This window comes from Pogona vitticeps, chromosome 4, assembly GCF_051106095.1.
Source record: "Pogona vitticeps strain Pit_001003342236 chromosome 4, PviZW2.1, whole genome shotgun sequence".
NCBI lineage: Eukaryota > Metazoa > Chordata > Lepidosauria > Squamata > Agamidae > Pogona > Pogona vitticeps.
In genome coordinates, this window is record NC_135786.1 from 135,759,371 (window position 1) to 135,780,064 (window position 20,694).

The 20,694-nt window shown below is 40.6% G+C and overlaps 1 protein-coding gene across 2 annotated transcripts in view; it reads right to left on the reverse strand.

The window, feature by feature from the left end:
• ADCY2 (adenylate cyclase 2) overlaps positions 1 to 20,694 on the reverse strand; it is a 149,103-nt gene that overhangs the window by 75,448 nt on the left and 52,961 nt on the right. For both annotated transcript variants that reach the window (XM_078392565.1, XM_072998449.2), the window contains exons 3-4: positions 16,283 to 16,444; positions 9,210 to 9,359 (exon numbers count right to left, since the gene is read on the reverse strand). In XM_078392565.1, the coding sequence (XP_078248691.1) occupies positions 9,210 to 9,359; positions 16,283 to 16,444 (312 nt within the window). The remainder of the gene's footprint in view (positions 1 to 9,209; positions 9,360 to 16,282; positions 16,445 to 20,694) is intronic.

The following is a 20,694-nucleotide window of genomic DNA, read 5'->3' on the forward strand; positions in this document are numbered from 1 at the left end:
AGGGGGGGGGCACTTTCTTTTCCATGCCTTTCTATGGCATTGCTGAGGAGCTACGTATTTTTGTTATGCTTTGCCCTGACTTCCTCCACTGTAAGACCTGCCTGAATGGATCCCAGTTACACTCTGAGGCATGCAGATCCATGCACTTCGTGGGTGGGTATCATTTGATAACCATGCCTTACTGCCACTCCTGTTTAGTGTTGAAAAGAGGGGAAAAAATACATTAAAATACAAAATAGAGAGCAATGTGGTGAAAAACTGCATCACAGTACATCCAGCAGCAAATATGCCTCATGTCTGGACACCAGTTCAGGATGATCTATGGGAATCTGTAACAAAAACTACCAGAGCAACTTAGAGCAATGCCAAAACCACAGGAAACAATGCCGCAACACAAATGCATATTTTTTTCTCTCTCTCTTGAAACCTTAGACTATAAAGCTTCTCAGAACAGGGAAAAAAACCTGCCTTTTTTTCTTTACATTGTAGCATACTGATGGTGCTATGCACATAGATTTTATACCACCACTATTATCTTATTTCATCAGCTCAGTTTTATTTTCCCAGCCTCAACCAGGATAGGAAGAATCATATGGGATCAAGCAAAAGTGGAGAGAATGATGTTTGTTCACTTGAGGAATTTATTCTACAGTCTGACACAGGTTCATTTTGATGGCAAAGTCTTCCTGGGTGGACAAGTGATGGCCTGGGAGACGCTACCCCAAGGTCAGGGGTTTGCTGTGCTCTTCAGAGAACCAATGTTGCCTAGAACTTATTTTCTCAGTGAAAACAGCAACAACAACATGAAATGAAAACACTGAGAAGCTTTCTATAAGGGATAACTTCAAAAAGTTATAGAGGCATCCCACCAAAGCACAGATTAGGAATGAGAGGCGTAAGGTACTGACCATGTTCTAAGCACACTTTTAGCTTGGGTCACTTGTACCATTGCAACAGATTGTTCAGTATGACTATAAGCATTAATTGTATGACTCAAATCACACTCTGAAATTCTCTAATCAATGGCAGACATGCAAGACATCTCATCAGATTATCTGAAATGGAAATAATTCCCTAAGAACAAGATGTTTGAAAACATCTGCGCTACGTCAGTGCCAGAGCATGCCTGAATGATTTGCCGTTTCCCTCTTTCTTCCCCTGATGCATGGCCTAAGCAGCAGGCTGATGGCCTGATCATCAAAGCTGTCTAAAACAGCTCTACATCCACTTGGGATTTTGTGTTAAGTCACTGTAGGGTAAGAGGGGCTGCTTGAAGGAATCATCGTTTTTGCTGAAACAAATGCTGTATTTTTATAGGCATTAAAATTTTACAGTGCAGTAAATCTGAGTGCCCCAGTCTTTATGAATGTATGAATGGTCAAGGCCTTTGACACACAGAAATCTGCTACTGCTTCTTGATTACTTAGTTCTTCAGTCAGTGACTCAACTACAGCTAGGAGTAAGTAAGGTCAAATTACACATCATTACTTTTCTTTCAAACAGCAGCTGAGAAGACAGCAATCCACACTGAGGTCACAGTGCAGGAAAGAAAACTGGTGACTGTTTCCCTTCATTTTCCTGATACAAATTACATCTCCTTGCTCAAAGTGTCCATTTGCCTTGGCATCAAAACCCTGGGTACTTTGGAGATCTTCTGTCTTGATCACAAAAGCTGCCAATTCTGCTCAGTTTGTATATTTTAAATAAGACAAGCATACTCTACGTCCCTAGTGGCCTCTTATTGAAAGGAAAACAAAACCCGCAGTGTTCCCTCTGGACTTCACACTGCACAGAAATCGAAAGCATGCAACAGTGTGTTCATTTTTCATAAAAATTCAATGCCTTAACTTCCTACTAGTCATTAAGAAGTTCTTTTGTAAGCCAGGCCAAAAACAACATTTCATTCTAGTAAAGAAAGGCACTGTTTCAGTTACACATCTAGCATCCCACTCAGTTACTTTGTTCATTCAAACCTGTCACAGCTGTGAAAGTCTTGTTTCTAAGCCCATTATTATTAGGATCCTGCCTTCTCTTTGGAAATGACGTTCAGTGAGCTCTCGGATAACCGACAGTGCCTCCTGCTCAAATCTTTCAAAACATCATGTAAGTCATAGGATGCAAAACATCTGAAACGCACAAGGATAATTATGCTAACTGCTTGTCAATGTCAAAACCAGGTATGAAAGCTTCGAAATTGCCTTACTGTATTTTCTGCAACAGTTTATCAGTGGGGCAAACAATTTTATATGTAGTTGAAATATATGCACTGAAAGAGCTCTCTCTCTCTCTCTCTCTCTCTCTCTCTCTCTCTCACACACACACACACACACACACACACACACACACACACACACACACACACACACAGAGAGAGAGAGAGAGAGAGAGAGAACAAACAGAAAGCCAAGTATATTTTTCATGTTCATTGCAGTATCACTAATTGAGACAAGATTCATGTTGACTGTATATTTCAATAAAATCTCAGGAAAAAGCCAGGATATATTCCTTCTTCTGCCTAGTTCTGCGCGTATCAACCATTCCAGTCAGGTTAGGCCGCTGAGGGGCCTAATGCTGAGAGGGGTCCGAAGGGGAAAAACTAAAAATCGGGCTTTCTCAGCAGTGGCCCCTCATCTCTGCAACAATTTACTTGTTGTTTGCCTGGCTCCCTTGCTGAGGGCCTTCAAGACCAATCTGAACACATGGCTATACAGGCAGGCCTTCCCTACAGCCATCACCTAGCCTATTTTTCCTTTTCCTTTCTTTTTTTTCCATCTTGGATTCTGCTGTTCATTTGGGTGTAATCCTTAGTACATTTATACTTTCATCATTTATTTTTTTATATTTTGTGTAAACTGCCCAAAGTAGACACGTTCTAGATGGACAGCATATGTTTAACTAATTAAATATATGCAGCACTGAGTGATAAGGAAAAAACTAAGGGGAAACATGCAAACCATTTGCTATGCTTTCAGAGCACCCATTCTACATACTCCCATATGTTAACATAAGCTTCCCTAAACTGGTGCTCTCCAGGTAATTTGGATGACAACCTCACAATCCATGGCCACCAGTCATGCTAGTTGGGGATTCTGGGAGGGCAAGTTTGCAAAAGCTGCCTTTGAATGTTACAGGCAGATGCCGTATCTGGCAACATTTCCTTGATGCATGTAACTTCCAGGTCTGCTGATCAGCAGCTGCAATTTATGGATATACCAAAAAAAAAAAAACAAACAAAAAAAAAAAAAACAAAAAAACCCAGAAACTAGACTTGGGAGTGAATTTTCCAGATGGTGCTCCAAATATTGTTGGATTCCAACTCCCATGAGGCCCAGACAGCATTTTCAATTGTGAAAGGTGATTGGGGCTATATTTCAATAAATATAGAGTGCCATCTGTCTCCATATTTTTGTTCTAGATTAAAGGAAAAACCAGCACCACCAAATTCTCATTGATGGGAGCTATCCTGGTTTGCATGTTAACAGACTCAAAATTTGGACCATCTCTCAGCAAGGACCTGGAATACATCCAAGGCATTCGAATGTATGGATTTCAGCCTCTACGTATCAATGTAATCCACTATTTATTTTGGAGCAAAATACTGGAATGTGTGGTGGCTTCTCAGCTCCAGGGCTTCCTGGATGAGATGGATATCAGGATCCATTTCAGTCTGGCCTTAGACCTGGTTTTGAGATAGAGATGGCTTTCATGAGTTCATGGATAACCTGCACCAAAAACTAGACAGAGGAATGTGTTGCTGTTGGTACTGCTGGACTCCTCAGAGACTTTTCATACCACCAACCATGACATCTATCTGGACTGCCTCTCCAGAATGGGACTTGGAGGCATGTTTTATGGTGACCTGAGTTCTTCCTGGAGGGGAGAACTCAGAAGGTTATGCTGTGGTGAGGTGATTTTGCCCACTCTAAACTTCTATTTGTGCAGGTTTTCATAGATAACAGTGCCAGGCCTGTATGTTAAATAGCATTGAATGCTTGGACTGTATATGTACATAGGCGTCTGATTGTATATGTACTTAGGCAAGTGTTAGTGTGATTGGAAGTTAAATGATGAAATGTTTGTACAAGGTTGAGTGTTGATTGGTTAATGCAATTGGGATTTGTCCTGTGTGGAAAACAGTGCTGAGTTTCATGTTCACATTCCAAAGGGCGTATTAATTTTCCTCTGAGTCATATTATTTCCCTAGGAAGTGAGTTAAAATAAATAAATGGCCACAAGAGGGCAGTTTATATTAGCACAATGTTTTCTTAACTGACTTAAGCCGTTGTAAACGTTAGGGTCAATTTTAAAAGGGAGTGTTTTAATTACTCAGTAGGAATGCAGGAAACGACTCAAAAACCATGTGACTTGAGTCGACTAAAATTAAAACGCTGCATATTGTTGATTTTTAAAAGAAATGTTGATAGGCTCTCAGCTGACAGTCAGTTAAGAGAGTATGAATTTAGAGTTAGGTTTTAGATAGATAGTGCTATAAGTAGAGATGGGGGTATTTGTATTTGTTTACAAATATCCCCACACAGGTGGCGATGATGAGGGTCCACCCCCATGGGGATGGGTGGTTCACTTACTGATCCGGTGCTGCTGTGGACACTGCAATTCTCCTAATGGCTTCACAGATTGGGATCAGCTAGCCATTCCTGGCAGGAGGAGGGAGAACAAACCTCACTACAAGGTTGAAGAGTGACTCACAGATCACGATCTGCAGAGCCATTGGAAGAATTGCATTGTCTGCTGCAGCGGTGGATTGGTGAGTGGGGCTGGACCCTCATTATCACCACCTGTGCGGGGCTATTCATATTCATATACAAATGTCATCATCTCTAGCGATAAGCCTGTTTTACAGTCATTCAGGAGAAGCAGTCTGTTCTTGAGTCTGTCGGAAAATGTCTGTCTTGAGAGCACAGTGTGTATGAAGTTGGAAAATAGGAAAGTCTGCAAAGAATGTATTTGAAACTTGAAATACAGAAAGACTGTATTTATAATTTTCAGTTGTTTAAACGTTTATGTTATACACCACAGAAGCTGTCTATCTTTTTATATCATTTATCTTAACTTGATAAAATTCCTTGTTTGTTTGAACCAAACTCTCCTTAGTATTTATTTTATACATAGTGTAAAAGGAGATTAAGGAGACTACAAACAGAAAAAAACACACCCATATCACACAAGTCTATGTGAACAAGGCAGAAAGAATAAAGAGATTAACTAAAATGGAGACACTTTTTCACTCAACAACTGAATACAAAAAGATGCTGGCTTGGTCCAAGAAGACTCTGGCTGTGGCATGACAGGAGCAGCACCCCCCAAAAGTTTATTTTTTGTGTTTGTGTTTTGTTTGTTTGTTTGTTTTTTAGAGTGGCGGTTCTTCATCATAGGCATCCTTCAGTCTCGAGAGACTATGGTAACGTGCTCTGTATGGAGGACTTGGAACAGCGTCTAGTGTTTTGACGCTGTACGCGAAGATGGTGTGTCCTCTTCAGGGCACGAAGCCTGGGTAAAATAATATGGAGGATAGGCTGTTACCCAGCCAGCAAATACCCCCTCTCCACATCAACGAAATAGTCCCATGGAAAGGCAAGAGCCAATACTACTGGTTCCAAACTTCAATTTCAACCCCCCCCCCGAGGTGCCGCCATCACCATCCATGCCATGAGGGAACAGGCCGGGTAGGTGGGACTCATTCAGCCCTGGAAGGCAGCCCATTTAGGAGAAGAAAAACTCCAATTTAAAACCCCCACTGAGGCGGTTCTTATTCTTGGCACTAGAAATAGTGGCTAGGTTTAAGGCGTTAAAAGGAGAAGGCATCAGAAAGGTGCTTGCAGCTACCCGGAGAGTATGTGAACCACTAATGGGAAGGGATGCCTCCCCAGGAAAGAAAGTCACATTGGAGATTTTGACACCTTGGCCATTGCCCTGTGGGGCCTCTTAAGGGTATGTTCTGTTCCCCGTTCTATTTAATATATACTTGAAACTGTTGGGAGAGGCTGTCTGGAGTCTTGGGGTTTCGTGCCATCAGTATGCTGATGATATCAACTCCTTTGCACCTAAATCAAAGGAAGTGTTTTGGTTATAAACCAGCGTGTGGTGTCAGTAATGGACTATATGTGTGCAAACAGCTTGAAGCTTGATCTAGACAAGACAGAGGTGCTCCTGACCACTTAAAAGGCAGATCAGGGAATAAGAGGCCGACTTTTGCTGGATAAGGCTACACTCCACCTGAAAACTCAAACTCTCAGCCTGGATGTATTCCTGGACTCATCCCTGAGGATGAATAGCCAGGCTTTCAGGAATTATTGTGCAGTTAAAGCCGCTCTTATTCTTGAAGGTGTCTGACATGGCTATAGTGACAAAGGCTTTAGTTACATGCAGCAGAGGCTACTGTAACCTGCTCTACAAGTAGCTGCCTTTGCAGAGTTTCCAGAAAATGTACTAGCTGGTCTAAAATGCTATATCTAGACTGTGGACTGAGGCCAGTTCCAGGGATCATGAAAGTCCTTTTTAGACTAGCTTCCAGACACAATTGAAACTGCTAAATACAGTAATACCTATAAAGCCCTATATAGCTTGGATCCAGACTAACCAAAGGATTGCACAGTATCTCCCTGTATAACTCTTCCTCTCTCAAGAATTTTTGGCGAGGCTCTTCTGCCACCCTCAGAGGCATATCTAGTGAGGACACAAGAGGGGTCCTTCTCAGGAGCTGTATCCAAGTTATGCAATGCTCTCTCTTGGGATCTTCCTTTTTAGACAGGCTTTAACAACTGAACAGAAGAGCTTTTGATTTTGGCATGCTACATGTTGTTGCTGTCTTTATGTCTGTATGTAAAGGTCCTTAAGTATGTTTTTAATGGCTTTAAACCAATTTTTTAAATATTATCATAGTCTTATTGTTACGTAATAACAAATTATGTATTGTATTCTAGTTGGCTTGCTTTTAAAAAATTCATGAATCACCTTGGGACCCTTCACTGGGATAAAAGGCAGCATAAAAATGAAATAAATAAATCAAACTCACATAAGTCTACTTTGGAATAAGACCCATTATGTCTATCGGTAGACACTTAAACCAAGCATCCCAAATGTTAAATTTACAATTCTTCTAGTACACGTATAAATGATACTAAAACTTACAACACTGTAAACAGAGTTGTGAATATGTTGTTACTCTTAGAAAACACAGATGAAATGAGGCATGTGATAAAGTGTGCAGCTTCCCAGAAATCTTAGCTTTGCCATTTTTTTAAAAAAGGTCTAATCCTTGTGGTTCGAAACATGTCTGGACAACACCAACCAAAATCTCAGAAACCATAGGCGTGGATGATTAAGATTTCAAATAGCTTGTGGGTAGTGTTTAAGCACCATCCATAGCTCCTTGATCCTTTCCTAGTATTAGAAAAATGAGAATAAATTATACAAAATAAGAAAAAAAAATGCTTGATTCACACAATTTATACAGCTCATGTAACCTTATTAATGTTTGGTGAGCCCTATGCTGCTATAGGGCTTGCTAGTAGCCTTTTATTGGTTATTTATATACTAATAGAACAGCTTCACACACCCACTCTTGCCACTTGGGAGTTTTGAGACTGCCTATACTATTAAACACAGTTGCCTTCTTGGTAGGAGTGATGATGTTGGAAGAGACATTCCTAGCTTTAGAAGCAAGCCATAGATATATAGCTGCACTACAGGAAAAGCTAAAGGTGACTAGACAGTGCACCAACAAGAAGTCCAGAGAAAATAAGGGAATGACAGAGCAGAAAAAGGGAAAGAAAAGAAATGGGCCAAACAAAGAGGACAGGGAGTCTGCAGTTAGAAGCAGAACCGTCACAAGTCGAGAAAGGGTGTGTGATTATCTTACACTTCTACTGAAAGAGTAGAGTAATGTTTGTGTAATTTGCAGTGGCTATTTATGGTCAATTGATGAGCTGCCAGGCCACAACTTTTGTGTAACTGGTCATGAGATTGATTGTGCAAGCAAGATGTGCTCTGAAACCTCATCAATTAGCTGCAGTAAGTTACTGAAATCTTATGTAAATTCCACCAGGATTCTAGTCATTGTTTTGTGGCTTCCGAAATTGCAAATTAGCTTGGTTTTTTTCCCATAATTGGTAACTTGGAAATAACAATGAGTTTCACTTGCATGTTGATTGTGCAAACACTGCACATGAGAACATTAGAGAACATTACATTCGACCACGTCCTAATTGTGAGGCAGCTCTTTTCATATGCTTTGACCCACAACAGGTAGGTTCCAGGTAAACATAAAGCTCTCTAGACAAAAGGAGATGACTAGCTTTCAGCTGACTCTTTTTGTTTTTACATGGGCAAAGAACTCTGAGTGCTCAGAAGTGAAATTACAGTATTTTTAAAAAGCATGTCATTTCCATAGCTCTGAATTTATCCAAATAAAAGTTTTTATTTTCTGTAGTTACAATAGACAGATAAACTTCCTAAAGTATCCCAACACTGTTATAATGATGTTTCCCTCTGAAGGAGCTGGCTCATCCACTAATAAAATATTCTCATTCATTCTGGGTATATGCCATTACACTATCCAGGACTGGGGTTTTTTTAGCAGAAATTATGGGTTTTCATTGAAGTTCCAAAGTAACAAATAATATAAAAAGAACCTTGATGCCAAGAGTTTAATGTTGCTTTCATTTTTCAGTTTCCTTTATAATAAATACAAATAAAGGAGAAAAACAGATCCATGCATAAAGATAGTAGTACAGTAAGACCCCCTGTATCCATGGGATCAGTATACATGGTTTCATTTATCCACAGTCTGAAAATATTTAAAATATTAAAATAAAAAATCCAGAAAAAATTTTTTTTTACCTTTATTACCAGAGCAGTCCACTAGAGGGAGCCAGAGACTGTGCTCCCTATAGTGGTCAGTTCTGATAATGCATGTGATTTTTTTTCTGCTTATATATATATATAGACTATTATAGAGAGAGAGAGCGTGTTCACTATTATCCACAGTTTTCCGTATCCATGGGGGGGTTAGAACCAATCTTCAGCGGACATGGGGGCCTTACCGTAGTAAATAACCGCTTCTATACTTGGATTGAAATTGCAACAAACAACAGATTTCCAACTCGCTTTCCCCTCTCTAGTCTGACTGCTAATCACTTTAGCATGCCCAGCAAGACAAAGGGTGCATGTATTCTTAAGAAGAACTTCACCTGCTGCCGTTTCTCAAACTCCAGTTTAATGCGTGACTTGATACAGTTGCAGGTATCTTGATACGTCTGCTGCAGAGCAAGCTCCATCAACTGCTTGTGATAGGCTCCTGAAAGGTTCCCACAGATGAAAATGATAACGTTTGCCAGAATCTACAAAAATAATGGAAATGGTTCAGACTTCAGTTAGATAGTTAATACTATTCAAATGCCACCATCCAGTTATCGTTTAGATTATCCGCACATATTTTAATGTTTCCTGTATTCTCACAATTGCTGTTATAAAAATTATTGCTTTGAATCCAACTTCTCTAAGATAGCCACTTCTCTTGAAGAAATCTGTGAGAAATGGTTAAGAAATCCACTTCCTTGCTAGGTTTTGTTCTGCTTTCTGTTGATTGAAAGCTTCTGGCTGAGGGCTTTCATATCAACTGCAAATGAGAGGTGTTCAGCTCCCCATCTCACCTCAAGAGCGATTCTAAAAATAAACCATGATTTCAGAAAGTTTGAAAAGGTGATGAAAGTAACATAAGATGGGATAGCAGGAAGCAAGATATGGGGAATATCAGAAGGATGGTGGGGTGAAAATACCCCTAACATCAGTGTAGAACATGATACTGTGCTTTAAGGACAGGAATGCTCCATAGGGAAGCATTTGCATATTTTCTGGAAATAATGTAACTTGTCAAGTAAGGTCAAGGCCTCTCTCTGATGTTGAGTATTAATTATCTCTGTTCCTAACCCTTCCCACCATTTCTACATATAGTAGAAAAATTAAATTTCTGAAAAACATTGAGAGACTCCCAGCAATTATTTTCAATACCAATGTCTGTGCAAGTTGGGACAATTGCACAACTGAATTGTCCTCTGCCAAAACTGTTTGTAACAGGGTCATTGTTTATTAAGAAGTTGCTGTACTATAGGAACAGTAACATAATTGTTAGCCCAAACAAAGGATACAAGATAACTATGTTATATAGAAGATTCTTACTCCTCACTCTAACACCTTAATTTTCTCTATATGTGGGAATATTTTTTAACCTCATAGTATTCAAACATGCTGTGACATACATACACCATACACGGAGAGAACTCTCCAATATGAAATCTCTATCTAGTACAGGCAATGTTATACCATGCAATACTCTGAAATGTGTGGACCATAATGTGAGGGACCAGATGGAGGACAAGAAAGAAAAATAATTTTGTTGAGTTCCACAGTCTCAGTGAAAGTAGCTTCTCATCAACTCCTGAAACTTGCAAAGGGGTGGGGTGGAGGAACACATAATCTTGAGCATTCACATATTTCTTAGGTTTATGGGGCATTTCAAAGAACAGATGTACATGGCAAATGGTGTATACTTTCTAAAATGTGAATAGTTCATAATTAATATAATTGAATTAAACACAAAAATAGTTGAGTCAAAGGGGAAAATCTATACATTAGGTAAAACATGTAAAGAAATGTGTACATCAGGAAAAATGCATTAAAATATATACAAATTTGAATGCGGAAGGAAGAGACTTGTAACCTGATCTAAGACAAAGACAAGAAGAAAGTGATGGTGGGATTTAGAGAAATGCAGTAAAACTGCAATTTTTGCTTCCCTGGGGTGAAGGGAGAATGTGTTCCTCCTAAAAACGTTGGGGATAACATACACATGCCAGTTACCAGACCAGACAGTAGTTTTTCCCCAGCCTCCTTTCAGCTGCTAGCTTTTGTGCTCAGTATGACTTGGCACGTGCAATTCTGGATTAAGGTGAAAATAGACAATAGATTTATGCATATAGCTACACACAGCATGTATCAAGATGCTGCTCATTTGACTCCATATGCCTGATGACATTTGCTAAGGAGGAATTTTTTTTTCCAAATCCTTGAAGAGCCCTCTCACATCTATTTGAAATTATGATAATGAATTTGCACCTCCTACATACCTTGCAGCCCAGTGGTCACCAATCTTGGGTAAACACAGGTGTTCTTGGACTGCAACTCCCAGAAACCCTGGCCAGCACAGTTGATGGTGAAGGCTTCTGGGAACTGCAGTATAAGAATACCTGGGTTACCTAAGATTGAGAACCACTGTTCTAGCTGTATATAAACCAGCAAAAGTGTGTGAAGAGAACGGGGATGTGGTGGACACAATGTTTCTCTATGTTTTCCACATGAACAAAAAGATGGCAACACCTGCAGGATCCATGTCATTGGCAGATGATCTCACTGCAACGCAGCATTAAAAATTCATTTATTTTTTTTAATTTATTTATTTCATTTATATCCCGCCTATCTAGTCAATTGTGACCACTCTAGGCGGCTTCATGTTAAAATATGGCCAAGACTCAATTTCTTTCTTATTTTCAAGCAAGCATGCAGGGTGCTCTGAACTGCAACTGCCAGAAACAGAAAGCCAAGCCTCCAACTGTTGCCCCACAGCAGTTTTTCACCTCTAAGTACCCCACAAATGAAAGAGAAATGCAAAGGCCTCAGATCAGTGGTCGGCCACCACAGGATCTGTCTCGATAGGCCAGACATTTTCAGGTCAGATGGTGTTCATCTGTCTCAACGAGGTTTGGATGTCTTTCTGGAGGACGTCAAGGGTTGGCTACTGTTGGAGCTGGAGCAGCTCAGTGGGGAGCATGGGACATAGTGTGGCTAGTCCCAATGCTGTGGCGGGTAGTGTGGATTGGACAGGTATTGGAACCAGGATTTGATGGTAATGACAGGAAATTGTAGCTCATCTGAACTCCCAGCACTGTGGATCAGTTGATTACAGTGCTTGGAGGGAAAGATGCGCATGGGACACACCTGGACCCACGGTCGGCACAGAGAGATGGGCGAGGGGTCCAGGGCAAAATGGGGGCTGGTAGTTATCCCACAGTAGTTAAGAAGGGGATAACGGAGGCCTGGCTTCAGCCTATTGGCTGTTCGATGATCACTCTAGAACCCAAGATGGAAACCTGAATCTGCATTACAGCAGGACCCCCCCCTTTGCCAAAGGATTGTCAATATTCATGAGAACTGAATGGAGTTTAATAAAGTGCGGCCCGTGTTTAACCCATACACTTGTTCTTGTGTGGTTATTCCGGGGTAAGTGGGCAAAGAATTTTGCTTCATATGGAACTGTCTTATACCAAATCATACAAGATGCGGTGAAAAAGAACAGGGAGAAAATGTTATAGGAGGCACTTTTAAAAATCTAGTCTGAAGAGAAACATGTACACTGCAAAAGCAGTATTTATTCAGAACGTCCATGAGGAATCCAATGATAACATTTGAAGAATGCTCTCCCTGTTACCATCTTGCTGCGTCATCTTGAAAAAGTGTTCACTGAAGAGCAAGATTATCTAAGAGACAGAGTACGTAGCCTGCCTACTCTTCCCCATTTAATAGCAAGAGAAAATTGAGTGTGATGTGCTTTTTTTCCTCCTAAAAGGCTTACAAGATAAAACACAGCCATTTAGAAAAATTAATTGGCTTTGCACTTGCAAATTATCTCTCTTTTTTTTGCACCTTCTTTGGAAATTGACAATGTACAACTGAAATCTAGAGAAGCCGGCTAGGCAGACAGAATTCAGCACAAAACAGCCATTCAGTCTTTTAAATAAATGAATATTTTACATAATACATAAAAGCATGAGCTTTTATGACGTTGTCTCCCTGAGGAAAGTAGTGCTTTGTCATACTGTTACAGATTCCTATGAATCACACAGTATTGAGGTAGAGAAGTGTTGGCAAAGAGCCAAAATAAACAAAGGTATTAACTTCCTTCTGCGCATTTTTGAATTAAGCTGCTTTATGTTAAAGTTCTCGTAAATGTTTGGACCAATCATTCTTGGCATTACTCCTCCACTTGAAAAATGTTCACCAGGAGACATCTAAAGCTATTGCATTGCTGCCCCCCCCTTAAATTCCTCCATAGTTCACAGGAATGGTCAGATAGGTCATCCAGTTATCAATCTGACTTGTATTCCACCTCACCTAGATGTAGCTACCTTTGACTGGCTGCGTGATGATCTCATTGTTCCAAGAGTGCAATATATCCATTGGCAGTGGCAGCAAGAATGGTCAACAGCATGCTGAGCAGCTACCGGTCAAGGCAATAGAGGTCTATGTTAGAGGTAGTGAGCACCAAGAAGGAGGATACAGCCAGGTCACAACAGATGTGAAACTAAACTCATCATTAGAAGAGGAGGTTCCTTCAAAGGTTAAATTTGTTTATTATACCAACAGGTTTCATAGCTCTGCAAATTGCAAATTAGTTTGCTTTTGCTTAATGACTCTCTTGGGTTCCATTTGCAAGCTAGCTTTGATGGATGGCATCTTTGGATAGCAAAAAAAGAGCACACTTTGTAACTGTAAGGATGGGTGTTCAGCCCTCAGATGCATAGAGTTCCAGAAAAAAACACTTGCTTCTTTCATGCATGTACATTTCAAACAGCTTGAAGAGGGGTGCAAAAGTGAAGAAATTTCCACAAAAGCACTCCCTATAACAACTACCTTTCTTCTATGTCACTGCTCAGATTTTAATATTAAGAGGTTCTCCACGAGGGAAACCACAAAAGAAGCCAGGATACCCTAAAGCCTCTATGTTGATATTTAGAAGGCATTGATAAAAAGATACTCTGGGTCATTCTTACATGACAACAACAGACAGATATCCACTTGGGATATCCATGCAGCGGTACTGGTGATCACCCCTCCGCCAGTGACATTGGCAGTCCAACATTTCAATGTATCTTTCCATAGAATTTTAAAAATTATATTAATCCCCAGTAATGTAATGGCGGAGGCTCCCTGGTGATATACTTTTACCAACATATTGATGTATCAGGCACAAAACAATTTTTAAAATAATGTTTGTGCTGCTGTAATGGCAGCTACCTTCCTTGCATCAATTTAAAAAAAGAAATAGGGCAAACATTCCTTTTGACAATAACTTTCCTTAACCAGTGCTCCAGGGCAAATTATGGCTGATGCTGCAGCTTGAGCAAGCTGCAATGGTTGCAAGCTATGAGTGTGGTACCACATCTAATGAAACTTCCTGACCAGTAAGCTCTAGCAAATAAGGAAATTCTTCCATCTATCCCTTTTTTTATGCAGCTGTTTTTCTTTTAGCTAAACTAAACTATTAAAAATATGACTTTCTCTACAGTGGCTCCAGAATTGTGCAGTTTATTTCCATAAGACATTCATTTGTTTTTGCTTGTCACTTCTTTTTGGAAAATATCAAAAACATGGCCAATAAAGCAAAATCAGTTAGTCCACCCAGCCAAGTCATGCAAAAGTGAGTTATAATATCTGCTAAGGAGGTTAATGGCTGAAATCCTATTCTCATTCCTATGCTGCATAATGGTTTTTTATTTTCAGAATTTTTTTTAAAAAAAATAATTGCCCCTACCCTTAAAAGTCATAAGGACCCCATGGAAAGAGAGCTAATGGGGACTGCAGGATAAAAGGGAGCTTTTAATTTTGGAAAATGTTGTATGTGAGTTCAGCCAAAGTATACTTGAAAATTATCCCATGCTCATTGAAAATGGGTGTCTCAGTACAATAATGCATATTGATACACACCATGAAAAACAGACAGCTACCATGAGATTTTTTTTTCCACTCCTACAGAACTCATATGCCAAAAAACCCTGTTTGTGTATGAAAAACACATATTTTACATTTTTAAAACCCTTGTTTTTGTGAAAAATATATTTTTTTCTGAGCAGCTGTTTTGTGCAAAAATATTTCTACCATTTTTCACATAAAACTGCCAAAATACAAAGAAAAGCAGGGTGGGTGGGGGAATCCATTCTTATAATCTTAGCAGAAGGAAAGCTTGAAGATTTGCATCCCTAATCTCCATTGAAATGTTCCTTAGTATTTTAACATAAAATTGCTTGCATTTCCAAGAGTTCAAGATAAGACAAAAGAGAGAAACATCCTGATACAGTAAATATTTTTAAAGCATAAAATAATAATAAACAAGCTTCAGAAACTACACAGTTTGCTGCAGAAGGAAACAATTCTTGTAGTCCTTAAACCACTTGCTGAGAAGCTATTACATCTTTGAAACAAGTAGTCTGAGGATATAGTCAAGTCAATTAAGCATTCTAAAAATAGTGGAGACGGTGATTTTTTTAAAAGACTATAATTTCTCAAAGCACTGATAGTTGCTGTAGTATGGATGATTTAGAAATCTATTGAAATCTGAGAAAGAGACATGCTTGTCACTTTGACAAAAGGGATATTTTAGCAAATTTCTGCTACAACGTCCAGTGATAATTTAAGATGGAGGTTTGTCTGATCAAATGGCAACTACTAGCACATGCAGACTGTTATCTCTGGAGCTCCCACCATTTGGAGAAATGGTGCCCAGGACGTTATTGGTGCAAAGAGCTCAAACAATGGATACACTATGAAAAGTCTGACTTTTGCACAAGGAGGCATCAATAATCTCCTTGTACAAAAATAATGCAGATTTTCATAATGGGGGTCTCCATTTGTGTACTGGAATCATACGTGCAAATGAAATATCTCACATTTCTGAGCTTGTGGAGCATTAGGTAAAGGTAAAGGTTCCCCTTGACAATTTTTGTCCAGTCGTGTTCGACTCTAGGGGGTGGTGCTCATCCCCGTTTCCAAGCCATAGAGCCAGCGTTTGTCCGAAGACAATCTTCCATGGTCACATGGCCAGTGCAACTTAGACACGGAACGCTGTTACCTTCCCACCGAGGTGGTCCCTATTTATCTACTTGCATTTGCATGCTTTCGAACCGCTAGGTTGGCAGGAATGTAATGTGGAGCATTACATTCTGCCAATGCCCAACAAGATCCTGGCCTTAAACTATACACAGATCACTATAATCCTCTTTGCACACATGTAGGAACTGTGAGGCATTCAAACTACTCAGTTTAGGTGCTGACTAAGTGAAAAATGAGTGAGTGGAACTGTAATATTCATGTTTTTTCAATGAAAGAAAAGAGACTCCTGGCACATTCCTAAATTTATACAATTTATATTTACTACTCAAGTTAATTATGTTGTTATTCTTCATGAAAAGATCCATATTACTTGAAAACTTACCTGCCAGACCAAATGCTCCTTGATTATGTCTGTTGATGACAGACAGACACTCAGCACAATTGTATGTGATGCAGAAGTAAGAATGCTGGCAATTATAGCATCTTGCATGTTGAAGGGCAGCATAGTGTAGACCACAAAAATGATGAATAAGAAAAATGATACCTGTAGAGAAAGAGAAAGACAGCTCAGACAATATTTTAAAAAATATTTTAAAATCAGTTGGAAGAGGCCTATAAGGCCATCAAATCCAACCCCCTGATCAATGCAGGAATACAAATTGAAGGATATCTGCCAGGTTGTTGTCTAAATTTCTCTTGAATGCCTCCAGTGTTGGAGCACTCACCACCTCCTGAGGTAACTGCTCCTATTGCCATACTGCAGTAACTGGATGTTTTTCCTGATATTTTCCAGATTACAAATCTGGCTTGTAACTTGAGCCCATTGTTGCGTATCCTGCACTCTGGGTTGATTGAGAACAGATTCTGCCCCTCCTTTGTATGACAGTGTGATGAATACCTTACATTTCCTGTCACTCATAGTGGAATCTCATTTGCATGAGCCTATGAGAGGACTGGTGGGGTGGGATAAGAGAGTCAGTTAGACAGAGAGAGAGAGTGAGGGAGAAGAGAAGGAGAGAGGTTTGCAGAGAGACAGAGACAGTCAGGGAAAGCCTGAGAACTGTAACTAACAAAGATAAACTGGTTAAAATGAATAAATAAAACAGGAAGTGATTGAATGTATTTACGATTGTGATCCTATGAAATGAATAAAAACCATCTGTGATTCTGAATTACCCTAATACCCTTTAATAAACAAGTTCTGTTGTTGGCAGCCAGTGTCTGAATAAAATCCTTTCCAGCGTGGATAAAGAAATCCACTGGTGGCAGCAAAAGAAAGAGGGAACGCCACCAACATGAACCCTTAGTTTGGGAGAGAAAGAATCAGGGACATGGGTGAACACAACAAAGTGGTGACCAGCAGAAGGATCCGAATAGAATACAGTAACGTCAAAGAGAAAAGGTAAATTTTCTGAGTCAAAGTTACCTATTAGTCAGAGAGAGGTCTGTCATGAAGGAGTGGGTGGCTCGCTAGAGCTTTTGTGGAAAAGCTTAGTAGCAGGGCTCTATATCATGTTCCTCGGGGTTACAACAGCAGAGTCCAATAAACCAGTCCCATGTCAGAAATTCAGAGAATGCAGAGCCAATATCCAAATACCAAAGCCAACTCACACAATATAGTCCAAGGTCAGAGTCCAAAACTAAAATGAACAATGTAGTCCAGGGTCAGAGTCCAAAGCCAAGGGTCCAGAGAATAAGGTTCAAGGTTGTCAGGAGCATGGATGCAAGCCAGAGGTTTGACTTGTCGCTTCCATGGACTTCCAGCCGTCTGAGAGCTGCTTATATAGTAAAACAGTCCTTGAACTGCTGGAAGCCTTTTCATCCTGTTAGAACTCAGGGCTAGTTGATCGGATGTTTCTGCGGGCAGCCTCCAAGCAATCCTCTGACTTTTTCGTCATAAATCTTCCCTGAAGCCTGGCCCTCAGCCTGTCTACTGGGGGAGGAGAATCTGGAGACGATTCAGGTATTTGTATTTCTAATCGCATTGCAATGAAGATCGCATTGCAATGTTCCCTATGGGGAAAAATCGTTTTGCGATTTTTCTCCATATGCCCCATTTTCGCCAAGCTGATAGGCGGGGCTTCGGGATGATCGCGGGGAAGCGCTCCCCCCTGATCATCCCGAAGCCCCGCCAATCAGCTGGGTGAAAATGCAGCCTTCGGGATGATGGGGGGAAGTGCTTCCCCCCATCATCCTCCCGAAGCCCTGCCGATCAGCTGGGCAAAAATGGGACGTTTGCGATGATCGGGCAGAAGCGATCATCGCAAATGCCCTGCTTTCGCACAGCTGATCGGCCGTTCCAAAATGGCCACCGAGTAAATAAAATGGCCCCCCGCAGTGTTTTCGCGACCTTTCCTCGCTTATCGGGCAGCGAAAATGGCAGCCGGATGGAGGATTTTCGCTTAAAGGTGAGGTTTTTCCCCATAGGAACGCATTAAACGTGTTTTAATGCGTTCCTATGGGCTTTTTTGCCCTGGCTAGCGACAAATCTGTATAGCGACGATTTTTTCGGAATGGATTATCGTCGCTATGCAGGGCACCACTGTACTTGAGATGATGCCTAACCAATGCCAAATAGAGGGGAATTAGTACCTTGCAAGCTTTGGAGACTATACTTCTGTTAATGCAAAGATCTAAGATCACTTAGATTCTAAGCGATCCCCCAGCCCTGCTGCCTTTGCAAAGGCAAGTCTGTGAGATGGCTTGGGTCCAACTTAGGATCAAAGGGATTCCCCAGACCAGCTGCCTTAAAAGGGGTCCTATTTTGATCCCTTCCCTCCTCTTCCTATCCTGCATGGCATAAGAAAGCTGGGGGGGGGCTTTTTTTTTAAAAGCCCCACGGACTGTCTAAAAAAAAGACCCGATGAACTGACAAATTGATTCGTGGTTTGTTGGGCCATGGGGGGGCAATTCATGGGGGGCAAAACCAAGACAAAGCACCAAGTCCCCATCTCTAATTCTGTTGTTTTCAGCCAAATGCTTAAGCCTATCTAGATCATTTTGGATACTGTTTCTGTCTTCCAGGATATTAGGTATTGTGTCATCTGGAAATTTGATTAGCAGTCCTGCATCCCCTGATACAGGTCATTAATAAATATGTTGAAGATCACTGGGCCCACGACTTGTTACCTCCTCCCAGTTGGAGAAAAAGCCATTAATCATCACCCTCTATGATTCTGTAGCCAACTGTGTATCCACACAACAGTTGTTGTATCCAGCCCATGTCTAGTTATCTTGCTAATCAGAATATTATGGAGCACTTTGGCAAAAGCTTTGCTGAAGCCAAGATATACTGTGTCTACAGCATTCCCTCTGTCTATCAGGGAGGTTACCCAATCAAAATATGAGATCAGATGAGTCTGGCAGGATTTGTTCTTGACAAATCTGTGTTGGCTTCTAGCTATTACTGCATTGTTTTCTAGGTGCTTCCATAGTGACCACTTTATAATCTGCTCCAGAATTCTCCCTGGAAATTGATGTCAGGATGACTGGTCTGTAGTACTAGGTTCCTCCTTTTCTCTCTTTTTGAAGACAGGGACAACATTAGCACCTCTCCAATCATCTGGCACCTCACCCATTTCCCATGATTTCCAGAAAATAATGGACAGTAGTTCTGAGAGTTATTCAGCTGGTTCCTTCAGTACTCTTGGATGCAGTCCATCCAGCCCTGAAGATCTGAACTTATTCAAGGTAATGAGGTATTCCTTGTTTATCAATGTCCAGCTGTAATCCTGTCCCCTCCACTTGCACTTCACATTTGTCTGGAGGGTCATAGTCTGATCTCTTCACAACCAGAGCACAGTAATCTCTGTTAAGAGGTCCTAAAGCAGTTTTTGTTGTTGCTTAAAGAGATAAGCAATCAATTCCTGGATTATAGCACATGCAGGGGGAAAACCTGTATTCAAATCAGGCTTAGCATGTTTGAAACAGATTTTTGAAAAGGTGACTATATGAGACACTATTTTTATTTTTGCCCGAGAAGCATGTTTTTTGGTTGGAAAGTGAGATATTTTACTTGGCTGCAAGAAAGTCATTGATTTTAAATTGCTTGTGTTATCAATTTATTTTCAATCATTTTGACATATGTAAATGCCTGTGTTGGTGTAAATTGCATCTGTGCAGTTTGCCATTTACTGGTGTGCCTTCTGTGCGCCTTCTTTTTCTCCACTCCCTGTCTGCATGTGTGTGCGTTTGTGTGTGTGTGTGTGTGTGTGTGTGTGTCTGTCTGTCTGTCTGTCTGTCTGTCTGTCTGTCTGTCTGTCTGTCTGTCTGTCTCCTTCCTTTACAAGCCTAGTCATTGTCTCTGGTCTATTTCATTTCTATGTCTCCGGCCTTTATCTTGTTCTATCTGTCATTCCATACGAGTGCTATGCCAGAGATAAGCAATGAATTAAAATAAAACCACAGCAACAGCAGCACCTAGAAGCTACGAGAGGCAGCAGCATGAGGGCAGGTGAGTGCGGAACAAAGCCTCAAATGCAATGCTTCTAAAAGCTCATGCAGCCCCTCAACACTTTAAAAACAGCTTAAAAACTGATTAAAAGTTTTCCCAAGAGGATGCACACACTAACCCCAAAACCACGTGACTGTCACATGACTTTAAACTGAATTTTAAAAGTCTGATGCATCACCCAATTTATTTCAATAATGTAACTGCACCCTCAGCTGATGGCTCACATAACGCAGTATTCTGTGACAAAATGCCAGCAGTCAATTACAAGCTGGCTGTCCCTCACAGGTCAGCCAGTCTTGCTTCTGCTTTAAAAGTGCACACTGAGTTGCATATTGCCTCGT